This window comes from Trichoderma reesei (genome assembly GCF_000167675.1).
Source record: "Trichoderma reesei QM6a unplaced genomic scaffold TRIREscaffold_11, whole genome shotgun sequence".
NCBI lineage: Eukaryota > Fungi > Ascomycota > Sordariomycetes > Hypocreales > Hypocreaceae > Trichoderma > Trichoderma reesei.
Window position 1 is genome coordinate 391,546 of NW_006711158.1, and position 11,160 is coordinate 402,705.

Here is an 11,160-nt window from a genome sequence, read left to right on the forward strand (position 1 = left end):
CGAAAAAGTCTTGGTGGCCGTGCACCGTCGAAATGCAAGTCAGACGGCGGTCCAGCAACGTCATTGGTGCAGCTGCATCGTGCTAACTCTCGTCGCTGCTGGGATTATCTACAAATGAGCATCTTGAAGCCTCCCCCTTCTGGAGTCAGACAAAGAAGCAACGCTGCTGTAGAAATCCATCCCTGTAGCAGCTGTGGCGAGAACAGCGAGTTCCCGATTCTGCGGTGCGGGCTCTCGATTGGTCAAGGTGAAGTCTTCACTCTGGGCTGGGCTCGCTCTCACTGGCCGCAAGCGTGCAATTGTCGGCTTCGACTTCAAGGTCATTGGCATCGACTTCCGTATTGTTGCCAAACTTGCTGATGGGAACGCCACTTGAGCGCCACTTGGACGCCTCGGGTCGACCACCTGAACACGTCTCGACATACAAGTAAGAAATCAACGAACCGAGAAGGCCACCAAGCTTCCTGAGACGGGTCACCTCCAGATGCCCATCCTGCAAGAGGGATCGCTTGCCGTTGGCATCCTCGGTTCGACTCCTTACGATGACTTCCAGTGCCTATCCAGAAGCCAAGTCATCCAATGCCCCTCTGGCGTGGTCCATACGAGAATTAGCAGCTGTCCGTAGGGCTACAATGCCGCGCCAGCGGATTAAGCTCCAGCTGGTAGCTTCTTAGACCGGGAGTTTCTGGAGCTGGACGCTGTGCTGCATCTGGTAGCTTCGAAATAGTCTCGACTCGACGGCACAGTGCAGACGAGCGGGGACGGCCAGCTCGAGACGCCACCGAGTCACCACATGACGGCCATTGATCGAGGGCCTCTGCAGGCAATGTCATTGCCGCGTGGACGTTGTCCGGAGAGGCATGCGTACCGTACCCCAGAAAAGGCTGATCTGATGCGAACCCAACCCATTGCCCCAGAACTGCAGTGCTTATCCCCATTGCGTTCGTCCCGATAGCGTAGGTAGCCTTCTTGCTGTGGGCCACCAATACTGTATGTTACGTGTACATGGCCGCACAGTATTGCAGCACTGCCGTCTTGTGACATGATGCTGGAGATGCTGCGTCGATTGATGATGGACCCGCCCAAGGCAATTGGTCCGTTGAGCTGCCCCCAACTGGAGCTCCGTCCCTCTCAGCGGCCGGGTAATTCTGCAGAGCTGCAGGACGATCCATCCGCGGCAGCAGAGGGGATCGCGTGATGCCATTTCAGCTGTCCGGCCCCCTCCCCCCCCCTCTTTCTCCCCATATCCCGTCCTTGTCCGGTACCTTGGCTGCTTGGCCGTTTGCTTGGCCGTCTGGAACGCGCCTTGACGGTGGCCGAGCGAATGAAAGGCGCCCGCCGCTATGCCATGCTAGCCCGCAGATTTGTGCTAGCGAGCATCACCACGCCAATCTCGATGCCAGCGTTCTGTGCCGTGCCGGCGACCAGTTGGAGCAGGCCAGGTGACTTTGGCTTGGGGGACAGCTCGAGGCGGGGGGGGTTCTGGAACCGGGCGATGCGAATTTGCGGGGTGGCGATCCCTCGATTTTGAGTGAAGGTCTGGGTGGCCGAAAACTGGGGTTTCGTCGCCGTCGTCCTCGTCTCGTCTCATGTCTGTCTGTCTGTGTGTCTGTCTGTGTCTGTCTGTATCTACCGGCTTCCCTGCATTCTCTACCTGCTCGTACTCGTCTGCATGCGGGCATGGCGGCAAGCTACCTACTGACTGACATGCTGGGCACGAATACCGCAGGATGAAGCTGGCCGCAACCGGCAGCGATCAACTCCAGCTCCAACAGTCCAAGCTCAAGAGCCTGCCATCTGCTGCCTGGTATCTAGTACTATGCCTTTGATCATGTATCAACCCTCGCTTCCACCAAGTTCATACGATTCCAGTACTATAAGGTTCTCGTCTGAAATCGCTGTGGCTGCTGAGCTAAGGTGGCAAAGGCTTACTGGTCTCCATGATGGCGGTTCTCTTCCCATGCGCCTCTGCGCCAAGTCAGCCATGCAACACGCAGTCTGGCAGTACTAGGTATCAGCGCAAGGCAGGCCGCAGTGCAACGAGTCCCGAACGGCGCCTCTGGGAAGTCGGGAGTCGACACAATGATCGTCGATGGGGATTTTGGGTTTTGTCTGGTTTCCTTTTTTCGAGCGTTGGCTGAATGTCCAGCCGCACCTCCCAAAGTTTCTGCCCGCCCCTCCAGAAGCATGGTCAAGGTATGTATGTATTTGAGGTAGAGGGCCTGAAGAGAGAGAGCAGCATTTCAGGCAGGGTACTCGTTCGTACAGTTGGCGGAGCACTGTACGCCCTCGTAGTAGTAGCACGATTAGAGCTGCCCGGGATTCTCTCGAGCGCACGCAGGCACGGGAAAGGCACGAAATGTCCTTCTGCGGGTCTGGTGCTCTTGCTTTGCTAGTTCCGCTAATGCAGGTCGCTGGGAAGGACCCGGAAAATCACCACATTGGCCCTTTCGAGGGCTGTTGCAGAAAGCCAGTGACGCAAGAATTAAGAGAGGCATCACGTTCACACGAAGATACCAGTCAGACGCAAATAACCAAGCATCGAAACAGACGGCTCAGCATCGTAGTAGATGTGGTGAAATACCTAGAATCAAGAGACGACTTGTCGGGACAGGCTGTCGAGCAATCGCCTGAGAGTGGCTCTCGTACGATCAAGGCGATGTAAGAGTCGAGTCGAGACCTCGTGGTCTGCATGTGACAGGCTCCAGCCAGGTGGGAGTGGCAGAAAGCAAAAAAAGCAATACACTGGGGAACGAATTTTCAGGATACACTTACAGAGAAGTAAACAGTTTTCTATACGTCGATGTGAGTTCAATGGCGTTGGTCGCGTGTTGGTCTTGGTATATGACAACAGCCTACCTGGTAGACAAACGTATGATTTTGGATGGATCTTGGTTCGGATGCTGGCACGGCATCTATCATCTACTACCTACTCTTAACTAGCATCTGCCTTTACACTGCTATCCTAGTAGTGGGATGCCTCGGCTATCTGGTAGAGTGCCTTAACCAGATGGCTTTGACTCTAATTCAAGCGGCACTGTTTGATATCACAATCTTAACCTGACCGAAGTCGTGTGCTGTTACAGACAATCTTCCACAAGTTGAAGATGCCTAGGCGTCTTCTCTCCCCACAGGGGCAAAGAACATAAGAGCCATGTACAGGAAATTGCTCGAACAAAATCCCGCCAAGACCCGTCACGGAGGATTATTTGTACCTGCTCCGTGCTTTATATACCCTGTCGCGCTCTGTCTTGGCCCTGCAGGCCAAAACGCAAGCAAGGACGGAACCTAGTCCGCGTTCCTGGAGGGCAAGGCAAGGCAAGTTTTCAAGGTAAGGTAGCAGCCCGAGCCGCGGGCTAAGGCGGAAAAATAACCGCAAGGCAAGCAATAAGTGGCATAGCCCAGGCCAGTTCGGGACAGGCAAGGGGAGGGGAAAGGAATGGCAAGGCGCCCAGGGAGGGTATGCTTGATTGTGGTGGCAGCTTCAAGGTTACGCAGATGCGACTCTGTAGCAAGCAGTTCGGGGATGCCGGCGTCGAGATGGAGATGCTTGTATCGTACGCAGTCAGTAGGTAGGTTGCTAAGAAAAAGAAGGCAAGAAAGAGAAGCCTCAAGAGTCAAGGAAGAATGCAAGTGAAATCTCGGCAAAAAGACGCATTGCCCCGTGCTCAAGCATCGAAGTTCATTTCCCAGCAGAAGACTTGCATTTTGATGAACCTGCACCTGGCTAAATGTCGATCCTGCGACGCTGTCCATCTACATACATACAAGTTCATGGTCCCGTGCTCGCCGCCGTGGGCGAATCGACTTACACCTAATCCATTGAATGCGGTGACACGAATCGCCATGGCCCTCTTTTCCACTGTTAGTACCTTTGAATCCTAGAAGTGCTTGCTTCCTTCAAGCTCTCACCCATACGAGAATCATACCAAATCCTATCAGATGCACAGGTTTGCTCTCGCGCTCTCCACCTTTCAATGCACCAGCACTGATTGTTGCGGGCAGCAGGCAGCCGATGCGATTTGTAACATTTGATATACGAGTTCGCATGGGGCGCGGCGTTTAAACGCCTACCCTGGTGATATGACACTACTAGGTACAGTAGGTGGGAGAACTGACATGACATGCAGGACAAATCCCACAAGCGAGGAGAATTGAACAGCGGCAGGTTGTGCATACAACAACAATCATGACACGGCATGGAGAGACAGACTCCTGGAGGCTCCCCGGATACAGATGGACATGTCCAGAGCCCTGGGTGGCGCCACAGTGCAGTCGAGATGTCGTTCAGTTGCCCTCGTCCGGCACTTGGATCAATGAACAACTTGCAAGATCACGGTGCAGAGAGAACATAGTACCCAAGGTAGAGCCCCCTCGTTGTCCTCGGGCCAAACGGTGCTGAGCACTAATCACACCACATGCACGACATCCCGCTGTCCATCTTTCTCACTGTGAGATGCAAACTAGGTACTAATGTCTGGGCAAACTCCCCCAGTTCTCCTTTTCCTCTCCGATCCAATGCAAGCTTGAGCCTTTGTGCAGGCCCGGTTCCACGGCCACCTCGGGCCGCCACCTGGTCCAACCCACATCGAACCGCCCTAGGCTCCATGGTCATCTCGACACTTGATGCTTGTCTCGGATCGCTGCGAGGGCACAAGAAGGAAAGGAAGCATGAGCCCTTCGGCACTGGCCTCAGCGCCAGCAGCTGCAATTGGACTCTCGGCGACGTTCTGGATGGTTGAGCTGACCGTTTTCTGTTCGGTCTCAGTCGATGCTTCTCTCGCCCTTTGCGTCTGTTGTTCTTCACTGACTTGTTGCCCGCTGGCACCACCTCCCGCCATCATCCGACTGCGGCGCAAGCGTGTAATATGTCTCTGTGTGTGCCTTTTGGGCGTGCTGGGTGCCAGAGGCCTCTCTGCCCTCCAACTCATAATGAACCCACCACCAATCCATCCACCTTCCCCCTGCTAGCCGCCCATCTCCATGTTGGCTGTGCCTCTTCGTACCGTACCCAGAAGCGTTAGCGCCCTTCTCTTCTCATCCTCTTGATCTGGCGAACGGAGAGAGAGAGAGAAAGGAAGATAGAAGCGGAGAGCAGATGAGGGTCGACGTATAGCCGGAAAGAGAAGCGAGAAAGGCGAGAGACGTAGCAAGATGCAGAGAAAGCTATCAAGCAGCAGATGGGCTCAAAAAGCATAATTGCGACGCCGTCTCCTCTGTCCAAGCCTCCTGCGGACGCCATCATGGGCCGTCGTTCCAGCTTCTCCATATTGTGAGACGACGTTTTCTGCAGTCGTCTGCATGGTCCTTTTCCCCCTCTCTTTTTGGAGGAGCCCATCTCCACCCTCCCAGCGACGGCCAGCCTATCCGGATCGCCTAGTCGGGGTGTCTGGCCGCAGTTCACACGGCCTGGCGAGGTATCTCGAGGGCTTCTGGAGCGTCTGCCTCCGAAATTAACCTCGAGCCTTGTGGTAGTGGTATCCGTTGCTTGCAAGGCAGCTGAGGAGAGCCGGAGGATGCCACTGTCTGTTCTGGTGGCCTGTGTATGAAGTATCTGCCAGCTTGCTCGTGTACAGCCTTGTACCTTGAGCTGTAGGCCAGGCACTGAGTCTCGAGATAGGGGCTGTTTCTCTCTCCCGTCTGTCTCGGTCTACCTTCATTGTCGCCGTACTGACATGTGGCATTCACTCTCATGGAAAGCATTTCTGCACGATTGAACAGAATCAAATGCTTCATTTCAGCGGTCCCATTGATAACTCAACCTGCAGCCTGCCCCATGCTTGCCCACTCCCCCGTCAAATCTCGTTCTGCCTCCTGGCTCCCTGCATCTGCCGCAACTCCCCTCGTGCAGCGCAAATGCGACGGTACCTGGCGGTTCGTACCTCCTCCAGCGCCGCGTGCCCCGTGCGTCGGGCGGCCAGGGGACCCCTCAGCGCTAGAGCCCCCCTCAGTGCAGCGGCTCCAGTGCTGCTCCGACGCCCCTCCCATCCCCCCGAGACCTGCTGCAGAGGGTACCTCGGGGTACTCCGGACCCCATCGAGCTACAGCGCCCACGCCACTGACCTGCCCTGGAGCCTCTCGACTCGTCTCTCCACCGGTTGAAAACGTCGACGCTTGCGCCGGCCATTCTTCCAACTTCGTCGCGAACCTCTCTACCTTTCCCCCCACCTGCCAGACGAAAACCGCGACGCCCTCAGAAGAAGCTCAAGTGACTCGATCTGTAACCTTGCCGCAGTCCCGACGCTCTTCTTCCTCCATCTGCCGCTCGCCTCTTTTCTTTCTTCTTCCTCTTTTCATCATATTTCCCCCCCAGCTATCCGGTCCCGCATCGCCGAGCAAAGTCCCGCGATCGATCCCTCGGTCCCTGTACCTCTTCGTCTCTCCCGCCTGCAGCGCCTTGCCGAAGCTGCTGCTACCGAAAAAAAAGTACGGCCTTTGCGCTGGCGTCGTGCGTTGTCAAGCCTTCACTGCGCTTGGATTGGCGAGTCCTGGGGCCTCTAGCAGGAGAATCATGGGCCTCGACTGGCACAAGGCGCTCCTCCAGCTCTAGCAACACCACTGCCCTCCCCTTCGTCTGCCCGTCGCTCGCCCATTGCCAGCGGCTGCGGATGCGTGCAAGGACGGAGCACATCTCGTCTGGTTTCCCTCTCCTTACAGCCCAAATCCCTGCTCCTGTCCCCCAAACCGTCTCACGCTCGCCATCGTCTTCTTCTCTCTTCTCTCTTCTCTCCTCTCTTTCGGGTCCTGGTTTAGACGCGCCGGCTTAGAAGCTGCTATACCCTCGGATATCGTCCCTCTCGTCCCGGTTCCATCGTCTACTTCAGCCCTCTCCTAATTCCTACCGACTGCCCAACTTCGTCACTGCCGCACCCAACCAGAGCCACCACCATCTGCCGCGACACCATCGACGCCCGGCACATCTTTCGCCATTCGCCACCCAAAAACCTTCATCGGCCTGTCGCGTCCGCTTCCAGTCGTCCTCGTCCTAGCCATCTATTTCCTCTCTCTCTCTCTCTCTCCGCGTATAGAGCTTTCTTTTTCCATTTGATTCCCCACATAGACCGTACCTGACTTTGTGACTGGTAAGTGAGACGCTCCTTGGGCTTCAGCTGGCATCAAACCAGCCCCCGACGCCTCCTCTCTCCTCTCTCTCCCCCCCGCAACTCTACGCATTCCGGCAATCCAAGCGGCGGCAAAGGGCCTCGTCGATCAGACTGGAGCCTTCGCTGAGGCGGACAATCCCATCATTGCGCCCCTGCCTGTGCTTTCAGCCGGCTGCTCGAATTACATCATTCCCCGAGCTTCGGTGCTATCGTCGTTCGAGACATCTCGCCATACCTGCACGCATTGGGCTTATCGTGTTCCGGACTGATGCGCTAACAAGTTGGCAGTTTCTCTTTCATTCTTTTCGAATTTCTTCTTCGAGAGTTATATCCGTTCTATAAACTACGATTACTTCCGACTACCTTCTCGCATCTACCACATTTGACCGGTTGGCACCTCTGCCCAGAAGACTTCACGTGCTGGACCACTCCGCCTGATACCCTGAACCTTTCCTCGTCCTACATTACCGACTGGGCATTGGAGCATTTCTCCTCTGTATCAACATCTTCTATTGTCGATTCCTTGGGGAAGATTCACACACGCAAAAAGAAAGGATCACATCCAAAATACACAAAATCATCTCGAAGCTCGACTTTCGACCATGAGCTCGAACGCAGTCAAGAACGGCTCATCGGCGAGGTTGACCCAGGCGCCGTCCAACCAGTCCCTGCTACTGGAGAAGGTGAATGCCAGGACATCCACTCCCGACTCCGAAGCGCTCGCAAGCTCCGAAGACGAAGGCGACCATCGCCACGAAGCCTCCCAATCCCTAGCACAGCCCGTAAAGCCTGTCCGTCGGGCCTCTTGGCTGAACGATACATCTGCGCCCCTCAGCCGACCACGAAAGGGATCTTTCGCGAGCAACTCCATGTCTCCCACCACATCCCACCCCAGTACTCCCTCCATCGAAACGGGGGCGGGAGCCTGGGGATCTCATCCGACTTCTTCAGTCATGGGCCGCGGTCCAGGATCAAACTTCCCATGGGGGACTGGCATCTGGAACAATGATCGCAAAGACCCACCAGCGAGGCTCAGTGAGGTTCTTCCATCTCCTACCTCTACGGTGCCTCCCGGAGCTGGGAACAATTCCTTCTTTGGCCCAGATTCTTCTGGCCTTACCCCAACTACCTCCGCCACGCGAGAGCCCGGCACCAACTCGCAGATTCCCTTTCCCATTCCGCTCCATCCCACTCCAAAGACGTACCGCTCGCAGTCGTATTCCGCTGGACAGCTGGATCCTGAGACGTCTCCGGGCACTGGAATGAGTTCTTCCGCGCTCCTCGGTCGAGCCCGCTATCCTACTCTCCAGCACCGACCATCTCGGCCTAGCATGCTCAGTGAGATGGCGAGTGACGGGACCATGCTCGGAAAGGTCAAGGAGGTGGAGGATGACGACGATGAGGAGTCGTCCGAGTCGCTCCAGGGCTCTTTCCACCAGAGCGCCGAGTCCAAGACGATCGAGATGCTTGCACGGGAGAATGCCATGCTCAGGCAGCAACAACAGCAGCATCAGTACGGCACCCGCATTCGCCAGCGTGGTGCTCCTGGATCTTACCATGGCAACGGATATCCTCTTCGCGAGTTTGTGCCCGAGGAAGACTACGCCATCGACGAGCTCGACGAGACAAATGACGGTGATGCCCTAGCCAGACGGGCGACCGAGAGGCGGATGAGCGAGTTTGGCACAGCAGGCCCATATCGCAGCCCCATGGGCTATGACGGGCAGAAGGGTGTGCCCACCCTGAAGAAGGCTCTCTGGTCCAGCTCTCCCAGCTATTTCGCCAATGACTTTTCTCAGAGCAGGCGACACTCCTTTGCCAACATGCCTACCCGACAGGGCTCCATCAGCTCCATTGCCGATTCTGTCGCCACGTTGGAGGCCCCCAACCCTGACAACCCGCTCAACCAAAGCTATTCAGCAAGCTATTCGGACAACACCGCCTTTGGAGGTGCCAATAACGGTAAGTTCCAAGTCGAAGCAAATCGATGGTATCGCGCCGTCACTGACAAAGCTTGCACAGCCAACTTCTTCCCCGGAGGTGGCAACATGGCGGGCTCTATTCCATCTGCATTCGGTAATCCCTACATGTCCCAGTATGGCATGCACAACCAGTTCGCCAACCGGCCGCCGTCCCCCCATCGTAATGTGTACAGCGTGGGCCAGCCGAGACACAACCAGCTTCTGCACGTCGTACTTTTCAAGTGCGCCAGGGCAGATGTGTTCTACATCCAAGAGGGTACTGGGCTTACCGTTAAGCCTGGTGACTTGGTCATTGTAGAGGCTGACCGCGGCACTGATCTGGGCACTGTCGCACGCGACAACGTCGACTGGCAGACGGCTAAGGAGCTCAAGGAGCATTATGCAGAGGAGCAATACAAGTGGCTGATGATGTATTCTCAAAACGCTGCTGCTGCCCAAGAAGGCTCGGGCGCCGGTCTCCTGGCTTCGTCCAACGGCCTTCAAGGTAGCGCGATTGGCGGAATGGGACCACCAAATCAACACCACATGCAAGAGCCAAGCGCTGGCGAGCTTCGACCAAAGCTCATCAAGCGTCTCGCCCAGAATCACGAAATCCACTCCCTCAGGGATAAAGAAGGCCAGGAGGCCAAGGCGAAGCGAGTGTGCATGCAAAAGGTCAAAGAGCATGGCCTTAACATGGAAATCCTCGACGCCGAGTTCCAGATGTAAGTTTGCCTTGCGCCTCGCAGAGTGAATAGTAGACTGACTGAATCTCTAGGGACTGGAAGAAGTTGACCTTTTACTACTTCGCCGACTCCTACATCAACTTCAACTCCCTCGTCACCGACCTGTTCAAGATCTACAAAACGCGCATCTGGATGTCTGCCATCAACCCAGCTTCCTTTGCGAGCCCTACTCTGGGGATCCAGGCACCCAGTGGGGTTGGGCCAGGCGCCGTTGGCGTTGGTCGCGGTGCCAATGCAAATGAGCGCCGTCAGAACCAGACCTCGCAGCAGGAACAGCAGTCGCAGGCCTTTGCCGGTGCCGCCCAAGTTCGAGGAATGCGATCCGGCTACGCTCAGCCCCAGATGGCTGCGGATAGACAGGGGCCTCCGGCTACTGGCTTCCCCCCCTCCAACTACGCATACGGAACCGCTGGTGCCTTTGGAAATGGACGGATGAATGGCGGATATACTTTGGGCATCAACCAGGGCGTTGATCCCTTTGCCGGCACCGGATTCCCTCAGTCAGGCGATCTACAATCGATCCGCCAACGATTCCCGGCGTCGCAAACCATGCCATCTCCCGGGCCTCACTCTCAAGGCGTGACTGCCATGTCTCCTTCCAATGACTGGACGGCTTCTTTCCAGGGTCTTTCTCTCAACACTCATTGAACTTAGGACGGCAGAACTTGGACGAATCATCGCATGATTAGACTACAACACTCGTTCTTCAATTTTTGGGTTACATTTTTTTTGGGGAGCACGCCGATTGCTACACCTTTAAAGGATATTGGACGATAATGAAAGAACAAAAGAAGACAAAACATTTCTTTTTGCAACACGCGCGGCCATTTTATCAAGTTTTTCTTTTCTTTTCTTTTCTACTCCGGTAACGGCGGCGCTCAATGTGCATACACACGGGCGGAACCAAGTTGGTATTGAGTAGAGGAGCATTGCCCGCTAGGCTCCTCCCGCGACTGTCGTTACCTCTTTGAACATCCTTTTTTGTTATATACTACATATATACACACATTAACCCTCTTTGACTCTGGTACGGATAACAGGGTTGGTTACTGGACATGCGAGATTGAAAGAACTGGAGAAATGGGTATGGTTTTGCTTTCGCTTCCGCTTTGGCTGAGAATTATAGACAGAGATTTGAGTCTTTACGTATGCATGCCTGTAACTAATACACAATCTAACAAAGGGATCCGGTTTGGGTATTGCTGATGTCATGTGTGGCAAGGAAAACCTTTCTGTGAACCATTCTGTGATTTGTCTTTTCATCTTGTTTTTCTTGGTCTTGTCAATCGTCGCTCTTTCGACGAACAACAGTATCTTTCTTCTGCTACTACCCAGGGCTTTCACTTTGTA

The 11,160-nt window shown here is 55.3% G+C and overlaps 1 protein-coding gene across 1 annotated transcript; it reads left to right on the forward strand.

The window, feature by feature from the left end:
* Nucleotides 1-7,705: 7,705 nt before the first annotated feature.
* TRIREDRAFT_48865 (uncharacterized protein) lies at nt 7,706-10,945 on the forward strand (the record flags this gene model as incomplete). Its single annotated transcript, XM_006965928.1, has 3 exons — nt 7,706-9,065; nt 9,117-9,789; nt 9,843-10,945. 3 exons carry the CDS (start codon nt 7,706-7,708, stop codon nt 10,456-10,458), a joined length of 2,649 nt encoding a protein of 882 aa, XP_006965990.1. The 3' UTR covers nt 10,459-10,945.
* Nucleotides 10,946-11,160: the final 215 nt, after the last annotated feature.